This window comes from Rhinoderma darwinii, chromosome 8 (genome assembly GCF_050947455.1).
Source record: "Rhinoderma darwinii isolate aRhiDar2 chromosome 8, aRhiDar2.hap1, whole genome shotgun sequence".
Taxonomy (NCBI): domain Eukaryota; kingdom Metazoa; phylum Chordata; class Amphibia; order Anura; family Rhinodermatidae; genus Rhinoderma; species Rhinoderma darwinii.
Genome location: NC_134694.1, coordinates 100,613,472 through 100,637,347, shown reverse-complemented (window position 1 = coordinate 100,637,347; position 23,876 = coordinate 100,613,472). Strand labels below are relative to the sequence as shown.

The 23,876-nt window shown below is 43.0% G+C and overlaps 1 protein-coding gene across 2 annotated transcripts; it reads left to right on the top strand.

Annotated features, from left to right (window-relative positions):
* The first annotated feature begins 509 nt into the window (after positions 1-509).
* On the top strand, positions 510-22,906 carry VAMP7 (vesicle associated membrane protein 7). Of its 2 annotated transcripts, none has more exons than XM_075835993.1 (8): positions 510-646; positions 10,958-11,110; positions 14,287-14,344; positions 15,145-15,282; positions 16,540-16,630; positions 18,188-18,255; positions 21,331-21,423; positions 22,491-22,906. In XM_075835993.1, exons 2-8 carry the CDS (start codon positions 10,965-10,967, stop codon positions 22,557-22,559), a joined length of 663 nt encoding a protein of 220 aa, XP_075692108.1. In that variant the 5' UTR covers positions 510-646; positions 10,958-10,964; the 3' UTR covers positions 22,560-22,906. The 2 variants fall into 2 exon arrangements, with proteins under 2 accessions (XP_075692108.1, XP_075692109.1); XM_075835994.1 differs by lacking the exon at positions 510-646 and adding an exon at positions 751-819.
* Positions 22,907-23,876: the final 970 nt, after the last annotated feature.

The following is a 23,876-nucleotide window of genomic DNA, read 5'->3' as shown; positions in this document are numbered from 1 at the left end:
GAAGCGGCATAAGTGTGAGCCGCTTCGTTTATGTTCGGCTTGTTCCGGAAATCAATGTATCGGAGTGCAGACTCAATAGAAAGTCTATGAGCTCGTACTCCGATACATCAACTTTCCGGAAAAAGATGAACACAAACGAAGCGGCTCGCACGAGCTCGGACCCCCACCAATCAAAACTTCTGACATGTCAGAAGTTTGTTGAACGTTTAGTTACCCTTCAAAATGGGAATACGGTTTTAATTCCACCATCTATTTTATGAAAGAAGAAAATCAGTAAGTCACATTTGGGGTTATTATTAATAAGATTTCCTAACATAGTGCGACCAGCTTAGCAGTGCCCATACAGTTGTCTTCATGCCACAGCCCTGTTCATACTACAGCCCGACACTGGCACTGACCACACGTATAATGCACCGGAGCTAATCCGCCCGACTGCACTTTTTGCTTCACACACAGACAAGGGGAGTGTACGGAGGACTCAATCACCGGCCAGAACTACATTTCCCATGATGCTCCACGGTGACAAAGAGTCACCTGCGGAAGTCAGCGTGATCTGTCCTCAGTACAGGGAGGAAGCAGCTGCAGGGGGACCTGGCATGTAATAACGCCCGTCTGTATCTATACTGTACAGCCTGAGCCATTCCAGGTACGGGGACGGGGGAGATGGCGCACACCATTAGGGGGAGGCGCGGGGGGCAGTAATTGGGGCAGAATGTCCAGATAATGGACTGTGAGGGCAAACATTATAATGAGGGGAGTCGGTGCTGACGGAGATATACAGGCTGAGGAGGGAGTTTTGAAATGACAGGAAATAGGATTGTAAGTGTAGTCACAGCTCTGCATGATTGTAGCATGTCTTATTGTTATACATCTTCTTGTTTTATTTCTTGTTTCTATCCCATAAATAAAGCGAATCATCGTAACGATAAAACGGTTTCGTATCCGTCTCACCGGCAGCGTAACTTGTGGCGACTCATCGTAACAACTGTTCGAATACAGTCAGTGTTGCCTATAGCAGCCAATCAGAGCCCAGCTTTCATGTACCCTGATAAGTGTGTAATCTACAAGATGTGATCTGATTGGTTGCTATGGGCGACACAGACAGTTTATGGCGATGACCATATTTGCGGTAACGATTTATAGGTTTTCTGTTCATTGTCGCCGGTATTTTTGTTACCCTTGATGCGCAGATCGTCGTCCCCAGTCGAATTGCGAGATGAACCGCTGCATGTATGGCCAGCCGTATCCCTGACTCCAGGCCTACTCTCTGTATGTCACGTAGCCGCTTCATATAATAAATCTGTCGCTGTATTCGAAAAGATCTATTACAATTCACTGTCTTCAATAAAATGTTTGGAAATATGAGTGGGAGGCTGAGCATTGAGCAGCGGCGCCATTTTTTAAATGCCGTTGCAAAAGATGGGACAATATTTTATTGCATGAATGGCCATATTCCTGAATATACTGATCCCTGATTGGGATGGGGATTGCCAATATGGCTGCTGTTGAGAGAAACCTAGGTCAGAAAGGAGGGATTCTTTCTATTTTTTCCTGTTTTACCCCGTGAGATAAGCGGCGCCCTATGTGTCTGATAGACACGGCAAGTAAGATATCAGGAATACATTGTTTATTGAGGAGTCCGCCGTGATACGTGTCACCTGTGTAATGTTTATAGCTGTCTTGGTACATGGACTAATGTTACTGCATCTATAAATCTATATAGAACCCCTTCCATCTGAATGTAGGAACACAATCCAGTAATATGGCGTCCGGACGCGCGGTTTTTGGCTTCTATCCAGTGTTTGGCTTGTAGACGAGGAAACATTGTGAGACTGAAACGTCCTGTGCAAAGTGAAAGCGTCGGAAAATCCCTGGGTGGAGTATTAGTGGCTTCTATACTGTCCTGAAACTACAAGTTCCAGCATGCTCTAGTGTGGGAGGAGTTCTGTATCAGCTTTACAGCCAAAGGTCACTTGTCCACTTATATGGGCTGCAATTAGTAAAAATGACCAAGTTCCTGATGATTTTTTAAATAATTGTTTTAAACTACATGAAAAAAGGCCAGCGGTTTTTATGGCTGTTATTTTACATGCGTTTTTGGTGTTTTTTATTTTATATATGCGTTTTTCCTGCCGTTTTATGGAGAGAAATGCCATACTCCTTGTATTGTGTGTTTTAAATTCTAAAAAAATGCCAAGAAAACCAAAATACTGTGTATGTAGGCTCTCATATTTTACTATAGACTTTTAAAAAAAAAAACATCACGCTTCCTCTGCTGTAACTACCACAGAAACAGTAACGAAGTGCAGAGATTGTGAATAGACATCCCGTGGAATGTCTATTCACTGTCTAAACACTTCAGTATTGTTAATGTGTTAGTATAAGACAGCACATAAGGATCTAGCAGGATCCCTATGCGCTGAGTAAATGAATGGAGAGGAGTGCAGGACGCTGATTGGTCAGCGTCATACACTCCTCTGTACAACGCCCACTTGGTCTAAAGTAAAAACACGCCCACTTGGGCATTAGAAACTCATTAGCATAAATCAAAAATCGCTAATAAAGTGGTGAAAACAGATCGTTTTATTAAATAAAAAGCACTGCTGTCACCTACATTACAGCGCCGATCTCCTTATATAGGAGACTTATAATGTGGTGACAGAGTCTCTTTAAAGGGGTTTTCCCCCCTATAGAAATGTTCGGCGTATTGATTTGGCTATGCCATAAATGTCTGATGGGTCTCTTGGACCCCCTCTTATCCCGAGAACTGGGGTGTCCAGGCCCCATGTCCACACAATAGGGATGGATTTGCTGTCATGGTCACTCTCTATTATAGTAAATTAGACATAGGGAGCCCCTATCGAACGTGACACCCCCTGTTTAGACAGCGATCGCTTCTCTATTTGTTATGCCAAAAATGGATATGAACTTTTTTTAACGAACACATTTTGGAAAAATGCAAAAAGAAAGGTAGTTTTTATTCTATAAAAAATTTTTTTAATGCTTTTGTTGTAATCTTGGACTGTGGGTTTTTTTTTTTTTTTTCTTTTAAGCAGTTGACTCCTCTTAAGCAAGAAGGCCGAAGCTTTGTAACTGTAATTGAGATGCGTAAAGCTGTGGTTTACTGAAGGAAAGTTACACAATCAGTAGATCTGACTCATATCGATGTGAAACAATGCGCTGCAATGTCCCCAGAAATCACCAGCTAGAACTATACCGTAAATCTATCTTAGAGGGGGTGGGACACACTTTGGCCTTCAAAACAGCCCAAAATCACTGTGACTTGGATTATAGACTATGGCTGAAATGTAGAACTGGGATACTGTACCCTACCGACCTAATGGTCTCCTAGAGGTGCTGCATATAAGTTGGTGGGCACAGACCACCCCATGCCAAGAGGAAAATACTCGGTTGCCCGCAGCACTAACTTAGCGTGAAAAAACGTGGCAAAAAGTTCAAGTATTTATTAACACAGCCCTAAAGTAACGCATACAACGTTTCCACTCACGCAGGAGTCTTTGTCAAGCAAGCCAGGAAACTTGACCTATTTGAGGTCTTGCTACTCTTTACGGCTTTGGGGCAACGTTTACTTTACATCATGTTGCTGGAACCTTCCTAAGATGGAAACCAACTATGTCTACTGGTCTTTTAGTTTGAGTCACGGGAATTAATTTCCCACGAGAATATGTAGCAAACCACTACAGAGAGGTTGACACCACATATGGCTTTTTCATGGACTCTCTTTGCCAATTGCATTCCTTGTATCTACATTATATAGAAGAAACGGGGACTAATCGGCCCGGAGGACCTTTCCTCTGATGGTCTGATTACTTATGTACCCACTGGAGATGTTTTCTTATTCTTTTGCTTGTTCTTGTCACACAGTATAGTTGCCAACTTGTAATATCCCGGTGAAATTCACATCCAGGTAGAGAAGTCCCATTCCGTTCCTCTACAGTCTCTGGCAAGTATTTATCCCTCCAGGTGCAAACGTTGATCCGTTCTGAATCTCAGAGGAAATTTCTTCTCTCGGAGGTGCCCCGGCTGCTGACCTTACTCCCAGGATGTATATAATTCAAGGGGTCCCGCTAGTTGTGGGTGATCTCACTAAGGTATGGATAGTAGGTGCGGGCAATTCTCTTTAATGCGTTTCAGAGGAAATGTCCTCCTTCATCAGGGTAGCGTTTACATCCACACTTTATTTATATTGACCTTTGCTGCAGGGGGTCCGCCGGCTCACATGGGACTAAATGTTTGTCGGACTTCCTTTTGTATAAAACACAATTTATGAACCTAAACTTAGCCGCTCTCAAAAGGAAACCCATTTGATATTGTGTATTTAAATTAAATATGCAACTGCTTTCTGTCCGCTTACATTTTATTCAATACCACCTATAGTGGATCCTATATATTGTCCTAGGAATTTGTGTTTATAATGACTGGACGGTGGATGACCCTCATACTGCCGTGCAATAGTATATGCGTGATTATTAGCACGTTGCCTTCTATTATAACTACTAGCCCGTACACTTTTTTTATTTTTTTTAGTATACTTGATCATCTTTGATATCTCCTGTCGCTAACGGTATAAACAAGTAATTTTTTACCCTCAGGACTGCCGCTGTGTGGTTGGTTCTGAATGGCCGTTTTCTTTAATCTTGGAGCCGTTGCTAATAAAAAGCCGAGAGGTTTATCATTTTGCTGATGCAATAATCTGGACATCTAAAATCCTCGCTCATGCCAGGTAGGGGCTTACCTACAATGGGATGCAGGGAAAGTCGTCGCGACCAGGTCCGAAGACCTCGAGGCCCATAGTAGTATCAGCCACATAAGAAGGCATGGTTTGTAAGAAAGCGGAATAGTGACTTCTACCTCAATATATTTAATGCCAAATTAAAATCGGACTCTTATAATGTAATGAAATGGGTGACGTGGAAGAGAGATGTTTAGTCAAATAGGGGGTGTAACTGAATAAATGGTGGGGTATGGCAATGCATTGTAAATGCCTATTTCAGAACTAGACAAATTTCAGGAGAAAGGTGTCCAATTTGATTAGAAAGTTGTTGTGGAGTCTGTGTCATAGCGGATTGTCCTGCAACTTCTAACCTAAATCCAACAGGAGGGCTTTTTCATCCGCAGCACGTCCAATAAATACTCCGGAATGGTTTCATATTTGTGGCGGGTTTTCTAAATTGGGCACAATGGGGTAGTGAAAATCTGCAATGTTGCGGATTCACAGCAAAAATCCTAAGTATGAAAAAAACAAATCTATTTACCCTTTAAGATAAAAAAAAAAAAAAAGACTATACTTCCCTCCCCGGGTCTCCTATAGCGATGCCTCGCTGCCCCCTTGCTGTTCTCTTTGCACCCTTGCTCCTGGAATGACGTTTTATCCCGTGTGACAGGCTGCAACTAAAGATGAGCAAATACTCCAAAATTTGTTAAAATTATTTACACTCTGCGTAAATTCGCCAAGTTGGATACAGACCTACAAGATATCAGAGAGTCAGACAGGGCAATTGGGGCACTTGCGATTCCACCTCTAAAATAAAAAAAATACAATATTCACCCTCCCCTGGTGTTCCATAGGAGACTGGCAGGTGAGGTGACATTGTTTTGTCATGTGAACGCAGCAGCCAATTACAGGCTGCAGCGGTCACATGGGAAAAAACAACGTCCTCTCAGGAGATCACATGGGACATGTGGCTACGGTAATCCAGGGGAGGTGGGGAGTATGGTAGTGGTCTGTTGTTTTTGTTTTGTTTTTATTAAATCTGCTCTTCTCCCTTTTTTTTTTTTTTTCTCTTTCCAATCTGCACTTGCCAGTAGACGCCATTTTGCTGATTTGTGCGCCGCGAACCCCAAAAATTTTGGATTTCAGCAGATCTGAAACTCTTGGGTAATTCAGACCAAACTCAATCTCTGCTGAATCGGTTCGCTCATCTCTAGATGCAACGGTCACATGGGACAAAAAGTCATCCCAGGAAGCCGATAGCATTAGAGACCAGCCGGGGGAGCGGAGTATGGTCTAGTTTTTCCCAATCTGCTGTAAGTCCGCAGAGGCAAATCTGACCAAAAATCTGTACCAAATCAAACAGCATTTGGTGCAGACTTTTGTCCGGAAATCCCAGTGGAATCTGGGTCAGATTTGCTGTAGAGTTTTCTGCAGCAAATCTGACCCGTGTGAACATGCCCTTAATCAAAGCTGTCTTCCTTTAAGACCAGATGACTACATGGATAAATGGGGTTCGTCCCTAGACTAATAGCGTTTATCGATTTTTCTATACCAGGTTTATGATCATCGGTAAACACGGAGCATAAATGACGTCATGCCTATTTATAAGTATATCAGATCTCCTCATAGCGCCACCTGCCGTAAAAATTTAGTTTCCCCTGTAATGGAGGAAATAAAGGGCATGTTGCAAAATCAAAATGTCAATGAGGAAACTGGGCACCCGCCTAGACTGATAAATGGACATCAATTATATGGAAGCTCTGCCGTCAGACTATAGACTGCGGACGATGCATTTGTCTGTTCACATTCTTTCGCCTGGGACAGGGAATTTGGATTTGATATTAAAGGGGGTAGTCCGAAATACAGTCAAATGTGGTTTATTTTTCAATGTATAGGACATAGATTATATCCTAAAATATATGTATGTGTTGCTTTTATATCATGACCCAAGTGACAACCAGGACAGGGTCTGTTTACAAGTGTCTCCGTGAGCAAAGACCACGTGTATATACACATTCCTAGTTTATTTTTGGCGTGCTCAGTGTGCTGCTCCATTGACACCAAGCTATACTTTAGAACAAGATGCTCTGATAGCAAAGTTCTTGGCAGTAGGTTAAAGGGGTTGTCTCGTTTAGGGTCATACTTTTCAAATACCCTATCGAGGTATTCTCCGATAATAATGTGGTCCCTCATTTGGCACATCAATTAGTTATCTGAAGTAGAGCGCAACTACAATGAGCGTCAATCTCTCTCTGGAGGACCTGGCAGGTCTGTGCCTTACACAGCCTATTGATTTCAATAGGCACCATTCAATGCATCATTTCCCCTGTGGTGGCGCTGCAGGGAAATTAAACACTTGCTGCAAGGCTCCCCTCCTGATCGCTGGTGGTCCCAGCAATAAGAAACCCTGTGGTCAGCCCGACTGACTCCTTTACTAGATTTAATTAACTTCTATAGAAAACAAAAAGCTTTTGTACAAGGCCATATTGGGTTTCGGAAACCTATGCATCAGCGACAATTACGGCCCCATGACTTCTTAAACTTTTATAACTTCATAATTACTGAACATTTTGAGCTTTAGAAAAAAAAAAGGTAAGATTCCTTTAATCTGGCATTTATCGGACCTGGTAGGTGCCAGACGATCAAATGTTCTGTTATGGAAGTATATGTTTTTTTTAAAAGGGACTCCTCTCCGTGACATCCATATGCCCTAATAGGCCATATAGGAAGGGGTTGTCTTCTCTTACATTTTTTTTCCGGTATAAACATTACAGAAGAGCCTGTAGATCACCAGGTCTGTCCATCAAATGCCAGCATAGCATGGGTGGCACCACAGCCTTGTCCGATGTCCGAGAAGTCCTCTATAGATGTGAGGTGTACATGGCTGGGGGCCACAGTTTACATCGCTACAACTGTAGGGATGAATTCTGACCAGGTTGCATTGAAACTTTCAATTAAAAGGGTTTTCCGGGACTTCTATATTGATAGCTTTTTCTTAGGATAGGTCATCAATATCAGATCGGTCCGACTTCCTGCACCCCCACCAATCGGCTTACAGAAGGGACCATGTAGACGAAAGCCTCTTCATAGTATATCAGGCGTGCACCGTACACATCCATAGCAGGATCGAGCTGCAGAGAACTGCAATCCCAGTCACAGCCACTAGGGATATGTACAGTGCTGCGCCTGGGAAACTATGAAGAGGTCGCGGCATTTGTCGTTGTGGCCCCTTCATTTATCTGATTGGTGGGGATGCCGGGAGTCGGACACCCACCGATCTGATATTGATGAGCTATCTTAACAAATTCCTGACTGAACTTCTGGACTATCGGATGTCAAATTAAAGGAAAATCCCTGTGGAATCATCCATCCGTGTTCTAGTATTACTAGCGTAGCTGTGGGATTTGAGTTCATTATTCATAGTAACAGGCCTGCTTATATATTCCGCCTCGTCTAGCAGTGTAATTATTCTCGTTCGTGAATTGCAGATTTGTAACAATAGCCGTCTAACGGGCCATGAAGAATTGGAGGCAAAACAGTAATTTACCGGCGATCTTGTAAGAGGGAAGTCATTGTGTTTGTAGATTGGGAATTCCTAAAGTTACAGCTGATTTCACACCCTGCAGTTTAATGGAGATGAGACTTGACTAAATGATGGTTTACATGGCCTTATTTGCGGCCCTCGTAGTTTTTCTTTGGGCCCATTGCAATATCTGGTTCAGGCCCCCACCTTCCGTTTGCTACTTATAATACTGGTGTCTTTCTTTGCAGCAGACACATTGCACATTGGGGTCTTATTTGCACCGCTGTATACCACCACTTCTGCGTAAATGTTATTAAGCCGGAACTTTATTTTTCTCCTCCAGACTTTTTGTCGTTTTATAACCATTCTAGGCCTTGCACTTGTCCCAGGTTTCTGGAAAAAATAGAAGACTTTAAAGTGAAGTCGCCACTACTATTGCCGGGTGAAACTGCATGCATCCAGTCATTTTCCCTACATACTACATAAATGTAGTATGTCGTAGGGGCTGCTATGTAATACATGGTCATGATTGGTCCACAAGAGCAGGAGCCACCTTTTGTTAGCAGCTCTGGCTTGGAGAGGGTCCTGAGGTGGAGACCCCTCTCCATTTTGTCCATATACCTGAACAGGACATATAGAAATAATAGGTTGTGTAAAAACTTCTGGAAAATCTCAGTCACGCTGCTACTTTATTATTCCTATGGGGAAAAAGTCTCAAGTCACCTTGTGGCCCAAAATTCATTTGCACGCTGCATAAACAACCCCATGCAGACGAATGGAACTGGTTTTCAGTCGCCTGAATTTCTTCAATAAAATCTGCATCATGTGCACTTTACACCAAAGATAGTAGTTTTACAACTGACCCACTTGTACCTGTTCTTGACCGCCCACTGTGTATTGACGGCGGGCGGTGGAGTTTCGGAATCTACAGCGATGTCTTTCGGCCTCGCTGTTGAAAAGGCTTCTGAGCGCTTCAGGGAGTGCTCATTCACTAAGCAGGAGCTGTTACGAGCAGCTCATGTGAGGAAAGACTCCTGAATACAGCTGGGATCGGAGGAAACTCCAATCCCGGCTATTTAACCCTGAGATTGCCACAGTCTGCGGCATGATGAAACGGCAATCTAGAATTCCCCTCTTCGATCACGTCACCAGGAGCCCAGTGACATGATCGGAGACTGGGGGAACCCTCTGTAGCCCTGAGGACCTAGAAAAGACCCTGGGGTCACACTGTGTTGCCCTAATTGCAGCCTGTGTCGTAGTATGCTAATACATAAGAAGTATAAAAAAAAAAGTTGGTGAAAAGTTATCCCTAAAAAAATTAACAAAATCATAATAAAGAAATATATATATAAAAAAGTCATTATTTCGTGTAAAACGGATTTTATTGCCCATACATTCCATAAAAACAAAAAACCTGCACGTGTTAGATATCTACATGATCGTAATAACATGACAAATTCATTTAATGGCTGTTTAGTGTGAAATGTGAACGGTATAAAACAATAACTAAAAAAAAAAATGACAAAATTACTTTTTTCAATATTCTCGCCAAAAAAATAAATTACACAGTAATTTATTTCTGCCCCCAAATCGCGCAGGAAAAAAATAAAAAATTCTCCCGCATAAAAGCAGGCCTCATACAGCCACGTCCGAGGCAAAAATGTAGCTGGTAATTAAGGCCTGGTCGTTAAGGGGTTAAAATCAGAAAAGATGTTGACCGTTCCCGTACATACCAACCAGCCCGCTTAGCGCATAAGGCTTTTTTTTTTGGAATGTCTGACTTTACTATTGCAGTTACCCGGCATGAAGGGGTTTTCCACGGTTCTTGCGGTTCCCTTGGGCTTTTGGGCTCTGTTTACTCGGTCACCGCTGTTTACAGGTATTAGTTACTGCAGTCTGTGTAGGATTCCAGTGCAAAGTACAAGGTACATGTGAAACCACAGTGCTCATGAAAACACTCAAAAAGATGTTCACCAATTTCAGCATTCGCATTATTTAGTCCAGTGGCCTCCAACTTGTAACTCCCCAGCTGCAAAACTACAACTCCCATGATGCCCCGGTGGTTTTGCAACAGCTGGAAGAGCTACAGGTTGGAGACCACTGTAGGCAATAGGTTTTTGATGTTTGGCCGCTTATCATGATTGCAATTCAAGAAGTCATCCCTCCAGGTGAATTCTGCTCACAAGGGTCCCAGAAATAGGTTTGCATTTTCCAGGAAGGGGCACACGTGAAAAATGAGCTCTGGACCTCATAGGCCCTGTTACGGCTGGGCCCCCTTAATCCTTTCGAAGCTTGGGCCCAGAGTAGGATCCTCTAGTGAGCGGATTCGAACCTGTATTTATTTTGGCCGGCAATTCCCATAACCCTCATCATGCGTCATAGATTCTGCCAGTACTTGGAGAAAGTTTCACAAACTCCTTCCCACTAAAACCCTTCATTGATATAATCTGATAGATCTGAACTTGGCATTTCTATGACGTTCCCTTCAATCAATAACAAATTTTTTACGTTTCTTGGAAATGGTTTGCAAGATATAAGGTGGCAGCAAGGAACAGTACAAGATATCCACTAGAAACTGATCGCAGCTGACTGTTTCCTTCCTCCAGCAGATAATTGACACTTGAAGATGATGAATCTACGTAATGAGTTGCGCAGCCTCTGCAGACTGATCTCTAACATGTCCGTTCTGTTCCTGGCAGGGGAGATATGGCCATCCTTTTCGCTGTTGTTGCGAGGGGAACCACCATATTGGCAAAACATGCCTGGTGTGGAGGAAATTTCCTGGAGGTGACGGAGCAGATCCTGGCCAAGATCCCATCAGAAAACAACAAGCTGACCTACTCTCATGGCAGGTGAGGTACCGGCTGTATTTGTGGTAAGACATTCGTTCTGGAGGTTCTTGTTCTTTCTAGATATCGTCAGTGTTTGTAATTCCTTGGATATATATATTCATTGGTATGTGCATAAGAAAGAACTGTCACTAGGAGAGATGCCAGAGAAAACTCGAAATCGCACCCCGTGGTGCTGATATTAAAAGGAATTTGCGCATATTTTCTGACATGTCATGGAGTGCTACGGCCCCCATCAGTTTTGAGAACAAAGCGGTACCCGGTGGTCTTCCACAACTGCACTCAAGTGAATGGGGCAGTGCTGCTGCCCTACATTCGCAGGATCGGGGGGGTCCCAGCTATCGATACCCCTACAGATCAGAATGTGATGGCATACCCTAACCATTTACCAGCACTTTCTGTAATAGTAATAACCCTTATACTCTTATTTACATTAATATATATATATATATATATATATATATATATATATATAGGAAATCTAGCCCAAATTCATTAGACAATGTAGCTAAGCTGTAGTCACTGACCATAGCTGTGCCTTAATGTAGAAGAGCTAAAAGCAGCCGACACTGAATAAAAATAAAAGGTGACTAAGCATCGCTATTGGATCCTGACTGATCAGCATTTTCAAAAGGATTGTACAAAACTTTAAAATTGTAACATAGTTTGTCAGGCCGAAAAAAGACAAATGTCCTTCCAGTTCACCTATTATTCTGCAATATTGAACCAGAGGAAGGCAAAACCCCCATAAGGCAATAGCCGACTTTCCTCATTTTTGGGGAATTTTTTTTGTTCCCGACTCCAATATGGCAATCAGAATAAATCCCTGGATCAAGGACCAATCTCCGGTAATCTAGTAACAATAATTAGTAATATTATTATATTCAAGAAAGGCATCCAGGCCCCTTTTGAACTCTTTGGGCATGTTCACACATGGCGGGCAACTTCCACAGCAGATTTTGTAGCAAATTCACAGGAAATCTGCAACGGATCTGTGGCAAAATTTGTGTATGTTAAAGAGGCTCTGTCACCAGATTATCAAATCCCTATCTCGTATTGCATGTGATCGGCGCTGCAATGTAGAGAACAGTAACGTTTTTCTTTTTTTAAAAGGATCATTTTTGGCCAAGTTATGAGCTATTTTATATTTATGCAAATTAGCCTTTCTAATGGACAACTGGGCGTGTTTTCTCTTATTTCCAACTGGGTGTGTCTTGTGTTTGTAACATCTGGGCGTGTTTACTTGTTTTACTAGCTGGGCGTTGTGAATAGAAGTGTTTGTCGGCATCATATGTCAGCATCATCCACTTCTATTCACAAACGTTACTGTTCTCTACATTGCAGCGCCGATCACATGCAATAGGAGATAGGGATTTGATAATCTGGTGACAGAGCCTCTTTAAATACTAATTTTGTTGCATTGCAAAGGCTGAAATCCATAGTAAAAAAAAATAAACGGTTTCTCCGTAATAGTACGAGCATGGTACGGATTGGAAAATCTGCAGCATGCTCTGCTTTCATTGTGGATTTTTTCCGCTACATGTGGATGGGGTTTTGATACCCCTATCCACTTGTATTGTACGATGCGGAATCGGCACCGCAATCCACCACGTCTGAACATTTCTTTTTAGTGAATTCACCATAACAACTTCCTCTGGACTAGAGTTCCATAGTCTCACTGCTCTTACAGTAAAGAATCCCCTTCTATGTTGGTGTAGAAACTTTCTTTCCTCTAGACGTAGACTATGCCCCCTTGTTCTAGTTATAATCCCGGGTATAAATAGATTATGAGCGAGATCTCTGTTCTAACCTTTGATATATGTATACATAATTATTAGGTCACCCCTCAGACGTCTTTTATTTTTTTTCGACACAATATAACCCTAATTTTGATAAACATTTTGGGTGCTGTAGTCCACCCATTACATTTATTACTTTAGTTGCCCGCTCGAACTCTACTATGTCTGTCTTGTGCACTGGTGCCCAAAACTGTGCACAATGATGGCCTAAACTTAGAACAAAGCGGAAGCTGAGGCCCCTGGATGTGTGCCGGCAGGATCCCCTGGATCGGCTGAGCTGCGGTACCAGGTACAGCCCTACTTGTATATACCTGTGCCGATCAGTTCAATAGGCCATCATGTTAAAGTCCCACTCAACCACTTTAAGCGCACAACTAGACATCTGCTTTAAAGTGTAGCTAAACGTTTGACAAACTTCTGACATGTCATAGTGACATGTCAGAAGTTTGGATTGGTGGGTGTCCGAGCACGGAGACCCCCACCAATCGCTAGAACGAAGCAGATGAAGTGCTCGTGTGATCGCTCAGCCGCTTCGTGTCTGTTCCGGTTTTTCCAGAAACCCGATGCATCGGAGTGCGGGCTCATAGACTTTCTATTGTGTCCGTACACCGATACATTTATTTCCGTAAAAAGACGAACAGACACGAAGCAGCTGAGCGCTCACAGGAGCACTTCATCTGCTTCGTTCTAGTGATTGGTGGGGGTCTCAGTGCTCGGACCCCCACCAATCCAAACTTCTGACATGTCACTATGACACGTCAGAAGTTTGTCAAACGTTTAGCTAGACTTTAATGTTGTTAGGGCATCTTATAGATTCCTAATGTAAATTGTCCTAAAGATACTGAATTAAAGGGGTCATAAAGGATTTCAAAGTTGATGGGCTATCCTTCGAATAGGCCATCAATATTCGATTGTGGGGATCTGATTCGGCACACCCGCCCCACAATCCTTTGTTTAAAGGGGCTGCGGCACTTGTACGAGCTCTGCAGCCCCTTTATTGTTTACTTAGGTTTCTTTCCTTTTCGTACTTGCACACGCTATTACTTTCGTACCAGCTGTGCAAGGTATTGCTGCGACCCTTCAAACCGCTGATGGCAGAGGTGCCAAAAGTCGGACACCCGCCGATGTAATATTGATGGCCTATACTAAAAATGGACCATCAATTTTTAAATCCAGGATAACCCCTTTAAATAGAAGCGTAGCATGTTTATGGGGTCACTACAATCCCCAGAGGAGCTGTTTTCTTGTACGGTCCGCATACTAGGGGGGGTGTATTTGTCCACCAGTCATTGACTTGTCTTCAGTGCTATGTAATATGGTCATAGTTACTTATTGATACTGTTACAATTCTAGTTATTTTGTTTGTTTTTCTTTCAACAGTTATCTATTCCATTACATCTGTCAGGAGAGAATTATCTACCTGTGTATCACTGATGATGTAAGTGCTTTGTATTAATATTCTAGAGCCACAGTGACCAGTGTGACTCACTAGCCTCTTTTATGTGGCTCTTGGATTCGTGGCGCTGGAGCCATCATGACTATATGAACGGTTTCCCCACTTTTTCCAGACTGACAAGTGTCCAGACGTAGGACGTCCAGTCATCTGGCAAATGAAACATCCGATAGTCCAGTCCAACTTTATTTACTAATAGTCCCGATTTCACGAACTGGACCATAAAAGGGGCGGGGTTTATGTTCATTTACAAATCAAACTTGCCATTACACTTAATTATACACCCACACATCCTGCCTCTGTGACAGACCTCTTCTAACCATTTGGCTGCAAGGACAATATTCATACTTTTGACATACACAAATAAAATGTGAATGATAAAATACAAAAATCACATTGTCCCCAATACCCTTTTTACCCTATAACTTTGATGCGATCGATTACAGGTGGATCCTGCGGACCTGCTGTCATTGAACCCATCAGTGCCGCTGACCTGACAGATACAGGTCTTAGTGCAGATACAGCTGCTCTGTATACAGGACACAAAGCAGCTGTGTCTCAAAATGTGAAAATTGTATTTTTAATAAAAAGTATTTAGAAAGTTGCACCAATCACACTGATCTTTATTAGACATTAGACATTTTTATAAAAAAAAAAAAAAACGGTTTCAAAGCATCCGTGCAGGAAAACGGACGTATAACATTATAATGTATTTGCAGATATTGATGTTTGTAATTACAGAGATAATAAGCTATAAATAATATTTGAGTATTTGTCATTTTCAGGATTTTGAACGCTCCCGGGCCTTTAACTTCTTGACTGAAGTAAAGAAGAGGTTTCAGACAACTTATGGATCCAGGGCGCAGACCGCACTCCCCTACGCCATGAACAGCGAGTTCTCTAGTGTCCTTGCAGCGCAGCTGGTAAGTAGATCTTCCAAAATGAAAGTAGTTTATGTTAGTGGAGCAGGAGACCTAGTAGTCGTCTTGTATGTGGAATAATAGATCTGGGGTTTGATCGAACAGGAGACATGGGCAGAACATGCTACAGTGTATTAGGGGGAGCTAATGAATAGAATACATTGATATCAGCTGGGAAGGAGGAGTGTGTTGAGCTTCTTTACATCCGAGCCCAGCTATGAGGGGGAAGGAGCAGCCGTAGGTCATGTGAGCCCTTAATGATCACAATCTCTATAAACCGTTCACATGAGCACATGTGACCGACGCTTTAGGATACAAGTTGGACATCATGTGAACACACGTAAAAGATTTTTTTTTCCTTCTAGCTTTGTATGGCTATGTAATCAGAATGCCACTTCGCTGGGCCGCCCCCCCCCCCCCCCCACACTTTGCTCTAACAATGACTGCTGACAGATTCTCAAGGCAATTCATTTTCCTGAGGTCTAATACTAAATTGAGGAACTGTTAGTTACATAATATCCTTAAGGTCCTGTTCACACCTGCGCTCGTCATTCTGTTCTGCTCCGTCATTGGAGCAGAACACGGGAATAACCGGAAGCGCAGGTTCCATTGCATCACGCACACTGCCGACGGAACCCATTGACTTTAATGGGTTCTGTCTCGGCCAGATCTACGACAGAGGACCCAAACGGAGCCCCCAATGAAGGTGTGAATTGGCCCTAAGTAAGGCCCCATCCACACTGTACAAGTTCTGAGTTGTACAGGGCAACCATAGATGACTATTGGTGCTTCTTTTCCTCCCTATGCCTCCAGTTTCTCACAGATTTTTTTTTTTTCTCGTGTCTATATGGAATTCAAGAGAAAAAAAATGGGCCATGTTCCATACATAGAGGCAGTGAATAGAACACCTCTGTAATGCGGTGCCATAGGGAGTAGCCATACATCAGGACACAGTGCCTACTGCTCCATAATACCGCTCCGTAGTGGCTTTGTTTCTGTGCTTCCTGCGGGCCGTGCACATGCCTCTGCAGTGCTCACGAGGTGTAACATACAACCGTCCTGATTTTTGGGGACAATACCATTAACAGAACCACAAAGGGACAGCAAGTCTATTCATTTGCATTAATGTATATAGGACTAATGGCAAGAAGGCGGGAACCACGAGAGACACCTTGTATACTGAATACAGTCCGATGCGGTGTTCATCTGGTCATATTAGATGTTTTTGGATGTAATGTGTCTTCTTTATTTGCTCTTTAGAAACATCACTCAGAAAACAAGAATGTCGATCGTGTAGTGGAGACCCAAGCTCAAGTGGATGAGCTGAAAGGAATTATGGTCCGGAATATAGGTACAGTCTATGCACAATGTATACATGACCTTATAGAACTATGAATTGTGCCTATAGGGGACCCTTACTGCTTGTCATGTGCCATTTTATCGCCACATCATAAATAGGGCAGCAGAAAAAAACTTTTTTAACTCCAGGTAATTACTAACATATAAAAATAATTTTTTATATGTCAAAGGCTCCACTACCTTTTTAAAGGGGTTGTCCGACTTTCAGACAAATCACACCTATGTATACACTAGGCCTTGCTGATGTCACTAGGCCTTGCTGATGTCACTAGGCCTTGCTGATGTCACTAGGCCTTGCTGATGTCACTAGGCCTTGCTGATGTCACTAGGCCTTGCTGATGTCACTAGGCCTTGCTGATGTCACTAGGCCTTGCTGATGTCACTAGGCCTTGCTGATGTCACTAGGCCTTGCTGATGTCACTAGGCCTTGCTGATGTCACTAGGCCTTGCTGATGTCACTAGGCCTTGCTGATGTCACTAGGCCTTGCTGATGTCACTAGGCCTTGCTGATGTCACTAGGCCTTGCTGATGTCACTAGGCCTTGCTGATGTCACTAGGCCTTGCTGATGTCACTAGGCCTTGCTGATGTCACTAGGCCTTGCTGATGTCACTAGGCCTTCCTGATGTCACTAGGCCTTGCTGATGTTGCGTCTGTAATAATGTACCATCATGTGGCCATGTTCTTCAGTTGCTACCACAGGCTGTTGTGTCACTAAGGCCACAATGGCGCACATTTACCAAGACAGTCTAAGTAAAGGAGATAGTTGGAATGATTTATGCCAAATTTATTATAAGGTGCATGCATAAATTTGGCGCATTTTGGAAGCAGGCTTACTGTATATTTGCACCAATATTTGTCACTTTCCAAATTTGGCTTGTGAAAAGTCGCACAAATCACAAATCTGTTGCATGTTTCTGTGACTTTTTTGCGGGAGGGCCAATGTCACTGAGACCAGTGAATACACCGCCATGATGGGGTCTGGTGGTGAGTGATGTCGGGTGCTTGAGGCAGAATTTTGACAGTAAGTGTATTCTAGATGTGACTATTTTTTACATGTCTGGCCTATTTGGGGGACAGGTCCGTTCTCCTATTAGCCAAAATGGCACACAAAAAAATAGTGTTTTGCAGTGTTAGACTGGATTCACACGAGCATGTTACGTCCGTAAAGGACGGAACGTATTTCGGCCGCAAGTCCCGGACCGAACACATTGCAGGGAGCCGGGCTCCTAGCATCATAGTTATGTACGACGCTAGGAGTCCCTGCCTCTCCGTGGAACTACTGTCCCATACTGAAAACATGATTACAGTACGGGACAGTTGTCCCGCAGCGAGGCAGAGACTCCTAGCATCGTACATAACTATGATGCTAGGAGCCCGGCTCCCTGCAATGTGTTCGGTCCGGGACTTGCGGCCGAAATACGTTCCGTCCATTACGGAGGTAACATGCTCGTGTGAACCCAGCCTTACCGTCTTTGTAACGGACTAGTTGAACCTTTCCACTCCAGACCTTCATTCATATTAACAGATTTTACCTTTTTTATTTGACAGATCTTGTAGCCCAAAGAGGAGAACGATTAGAACTATTAATAGACAAGACAGAGAACCTTGTGGACTCAGTAAGTATACGTGGGAATCTCACTTTCCATCCCCGGGCAGACACATGACTTTCACGGAGACCTCTGCCAATGAGCAGTCATGTGAGAGCTGAGCGGTCTACACAGTCACATAGCGGACCCATGAGACGAGACCACAAAGGAATCCTCACTAATAAAATGTGAGCGGGCTCTGTGTGTGATCGATGTTTTCACACTTATCCTTTAATGAAACATACGCTCTAATGCAGTCTGTGGCTGTCGAGGCATGCTGGGAGTTGTAGTTCGGATACTAGTTTGCAGTAGTTAGACACCACTGCAGAGCCATAAGTTTGGGTGCACTGCTCTACATTGATATTACATGATTCCCTTATACATTTTCCTCTAAAGGGTATGTTCACGCAGGGCGGATATCCTGTGTAAAAGTGCGCGGCGTATCCGTCCTAGTATCCACACGGAATTCCGCCTGAAATACCGCAGAAAATTGTGGTGCAGAGTTTAGGACGGAATCTCTGCAGTGCTGGAGAAAAAAAAAAAGGACAATATTTACCGCCCTAGTCTTTGTCAAAGCAACGCGTCCCCCTGTTCTCCATGCAGCCCGGCCTCCTGTAATGGCGCTGCAGCCCAAGTGACCGCTGTGATTGGCTGCAGCAGTCACATGGGATGAAACGTCATCAAACAGGCCTGGATTGCAAGGAGAACAGAGAGATGCGTCGCCATGACCATACCTGGGGGTAAATATTCATTTTTTATTTTTGAACAAAAAATGTGTTTTTATTTTTCGGATTTGCAATTTCTGAGGCGTAATCGCCGTTTTTTTGCTTTCAAAAATCCCAACATTTGCTATTTGTTGCGAGCAGCAATTCCGCCGCATAAATTGACATGCTGTGGATTAAAAGACCATAACGCAGGTCCATTTCTGCATGTTTTCTCTGTGGATTTTTCTGCAGCGTGTGGAGGAGATCTGATCAAATCTCATCCACTTTGCTGCGACCCTAATGCACTGCGGAGTTTCCGCAATAATATCTGTTGCGGAAAATCCACAGTGTATCCGCCCTGTGTGAACATACCCTTAATGTCACATGTCCTTTTTTTTGTCAGGTTGTTAAAATTTCACACAGGTTGTCACCCAGCTTTCCCAGAATCCTGAATGGCAAAGCTGCAAGATAAAAATATCTCCTTCTCTTATATCCCATCATAACCACAAACCGATCTAGCTGAGTAACTGCATGATATCTGGACTGAACAATAATCAAAACATTTTTATTACTAAAATATCCTTAAACGGTCTTCTCGGAGTATATACACAATACTGATATAGAATAGATATTCATAAAAAGTTGAGTAAACTTGTAAAAACATTATATTACTTCTCCTGTACTGAACCGGTTAGACCAGAACGGAAATGACAATTCTGCAGGCTTCAGAGCTGAAATCTCCCAGCATTCCTTGCTGGGTCATTGTCCACACAGAGCTTGCTGTGGTGATTTGCATTCTGGGAAGTGTATTCTTTACACTGGACAGTCTTCATTTTGGAAAAACGAACTCGCCTCCCATAATATGACTCTTCCCTAGCTGTGAATTCCTGCATCCTCTGTCACTAATAATAAATCCTCCCCATTGTATTTATAGAAAGTTTTTCAATTTGTTACATTATATCTGTGGTATCTGTAAAATGGCGTTCACTGGTGGGCTTAAAATAACTGGAACATACTAATCTATTCAGCCCCTTTCACTGCGCTTATTTTCTCCGTATTCGATGTTTACGCGCAGAAAAGTTCCGGACGTACAGTATACGTTACACGGGGGCTGTGACGGACGCCTAACAGTGATATCTGTCACCCATAGACTATTATGGCATCTGTTAAATGGATCCTGTATTAGTTTATGGGTGACTGACCCCACTGTTGGGCGACATTCACACGAGCATGACAGATTTACGCGCGTAAATCTGTTTGTGTGCGTTGTGTTATGCATCAGCGTGCTTTGCACTCATTGTTTTTCGCAATCACTTCTTTTTTTTTTTCCCCAATGTAATTGATGTGTGAAACACTGACAGAACACGGATGTCGTCTGTGTGCTGTCCCTGGTTGTCACGCACCCATTGGGTGACTAGGGGCGTAAAAACGCACCAATATAGGACATGCAGTGAGTTTCACACAACGGACACTCGCGTGAAAAATCACGCGTGTGTGAATATTGAAAAGCTAATGACATATACATTTAATGTATGACTGTGACCTGTCATACATCACCCATAGGCTCCCATGTTAAAAAAAACAACCAAAAACCTATACCGCTATACTAAGCTATTCCATACCGAACAAGAAAGCACAAAGGTATACCAGCCAGCAAAGGCCAAAAGGACACGCTGTTGGCCTACGTGGGGCTACTGGAGCTTTAGGGACACGTTTAGTGATGTGAATGACTCCTTCCCTGACATGATCGCAAAGATCTCTAGGGACATAAACAAATGTATGCATCCTGGTAAGTATGATGAAGCCTGCCTAATGCAAAGTTATTATTATTTCTATGTTCCTGGTCATCCCCGTTTAGATGACGTCTTATGGTGAACTCCTCTAACAATGCAACTTGGGATCCTGTACGTCATGAAAATAAGACATTAGAATAGACTCCTGTCTAGGGCAGTCTGCGCCTTGGATCTTCCAATCACCTGTATACATGATGCTGTACCCTAATATATGCCCAGTGTGTATCTCAAGGTTGCCATCTAGTGGCTTCTTTTATTAGTGTGTCTTTGTTGCTGTGGTGCTTGAATTGTTTCACAAATGAGTAATTTCTCAAAAAACAAGTGTCTGTGTTAAAAACTTCCCTCCTTACATGGCCGCCTGGACAGGACGCATATAGAGGATGCGAGGTTATGTGACCCAGCACAGGCAGCGCTATTTACTGCAGCTGGGACCAGCACCCCCCACTGCCCCTCTTTCCAGCTGAGTAGGGCATCTCTAGTGACTTTGGTCTAATTTATTTTGCATGTTATTTGGTTCGAAAAATTGATCCTAAAATACTTTTAAGTAAGAATTGCAAAAAATTCTTTTTTCTACACATTTATTCTTAACCCTTGTATTATCTTTCCAGTCTGTCACTTTCAAGACCACAAGCAGAAACCTCGCCAGGGCAATGTGCATGAAGAATTTGAAGCTGACCATCATTATTGTTGTTGTTACAGTAGTAAGTACTTTGGATCTGTTCCTTTATTCTGGATAAGCTGCTGCTTTATGGTGTCCATACATTTCCTAATCCTGAACAACCCCTTCAAAGATGGCTATTCCCTAATATAGTGCTGTTATTCTATACACTCGCTTTACCATAATTGATACATTTCTGGCTGACTGAGGGTATGTTCTCACATCGCTTTATTGTCGTGGATTTTCCGTCCGGATTTGCGAGCGGAGAATCCGTAGCGCAGTAGCAGCAAAGTAAATGAGATGTAACAAATCTTATTCAAGCGCTGCAGAAAATTTTCGCAGAAATTGTCTTGCGGTGCAGATTTTTTTTAATCCGCAGAATGTCAATTTATGCTGCGAAATGGTTGCATATTCATTTCAAATTTTCCCCATTGAGTTCAATGGGGAAGAGAGAATGTGCAACAAGTGTTGCGTTTTTTTGCTGCGGAAATCGCAAGAAGGAGGAAGAAGAAAACCAAAACCTTTTCACTTAATAAAAAATAAAAAAAAGGACCATACTCCCCTTCCCTTGCGAGGTGTCTCTGCCCCCGGCTAGTCTGTGTTGAGCCGGTCTCCTGGAAGGACGTCTCATCCCATGTGATGCTGGAGCCTGTGATTGGCTACATCGTCACATGGGAAAAGACGTCATCAGGGGAGGGGAGTATGGTTTTTTTAATGCCCTCTACTCTCCGCAGCAGAAACTCTGCACCAAATGGAACACTATTTGGTGCAGACATTCGGCTGGAACTTCCTGCAGAATCGGACCCGTGTGAACATTCCCTAAAGAGTTCATAGGAGCTTATGCCCTAAGCTCCCCCTAGTGGTTGCTGCCAGAATTGTATCTCTTTGGCTGTGTAAAGCAGAGTATTTGGTCTCTGTATCAGACAAACAAAGCTCAGACCCCTATAAAAATACATTGTAAAATGAATCAACACCAAATATTGGACCTAACAACGACATGGTGTTAAAAGATGGACGTTCACATTAATGTGACAGATGCTGGGACTAATACCGGACAGGAAAATAGTTTAGTCAAAAGCCTTGGATTCATCCGTTGTGTTTCCCTCGCAGGTCGTCCTCTATATCATTGTGTCGGCAGCATGTGGAGGGCTGTCATGGCCCAGCTGTGTGAAGAAGTAACCCCCTCTCCTCCGATGCATGAAGACTAACAGAAGCCGGAACATAACGTACTAGACACGTAGCGTCCTGCAGAAAAGAGACTTGCTGGAAAAGCCTTTTCCCCTCCGACACTGAGGTGTCAAGTTCTCCTCAATCTGTCATCCCTCCATCCTTAATGGACAATGTATCTCTATGCCTTATACCTCCCGCACCCCAGGAACCCATCGTCCTGTACAGCCGGGCGTCTAGTGGAGATGAAGGGCGGTAACGGGAGAGATGTCCTCTATGGTGTTACACCATTTGTTCATGTTCCTCCTTTTCTTCCTTAAATAATATATATGTATATTGGATTGGTTAATGTTTTTTAACCTCCGGTGAGTGTTTTGATTATTTTAATTTCCTTTGGCGAACCGCACCTTCACTTATTTTTCTGCCACATTGATGCCATCCATACACCTGTCTTAATGCCACAAACCCGCAATCCTTTTATATATGTCTTACAAACAAATTATATGACATTTTGCTCCAGCTGCTTTTAAACCATTATTACATCTCTCCGCCATTGTGACCGGCTTGGCTAGGCGATATTTCTGCGTGCTCAGGTTCATCCTGAGGTCACGTTACATTTTTCGAAAGGCTTCAGTGAGTGACTAGTAATGAGATGCCGAACCCAACCCCCCCCCCCCCCCCCCCCGAAAAATAAAACAAAACACCCTCAACATTAATTTCCCTTTCAGGATTCTGGGAAAGCTGTGAGACAATCCCTGTCGGTGTGGTATTGGCATCCATGTTGGTTGTCACACAGCTTTTCCAGAAAGAGACATAACTAAAAAAAATATTGCGGTATTGTCACAGAGATATAGAAAAATATATGAAGGAGTCTATACACATATACTGATGTGATCTTCTATCTGTCTTGGGTCTCATGTGGAAGGAAGACTGATTCATAGCCATTCTGATTAATACTACACGCGTTTTTATTTTACTTTATATTTATCTATAGTATTTGCCCAAATTCCCCTTATAAGAGTTCAGACGTGGCAGATTTTTGTCGATTTCAACCTATGAATTGCAAAGGGTGAAATCCACAGTAAAAACCGCAACAAATCCGCAACAGAATTGACATGCTGCATATTTGAAAATCCGCCGTGCGACCAGAAGATTTATTTTTTCCCGCTACGTGTGGATGAGGTTTTGAGAACCCCATCCATTCGCATAGTAAGGGTTAAATTGTTGTGGATTTTCAGTGCGGAATCCATACCGAAAATCTGCGACGTGTGAATTCACCCTAAGCGTGTACAAATACTCTTCTGCTTTGTTTAATGATGAATTAACTTT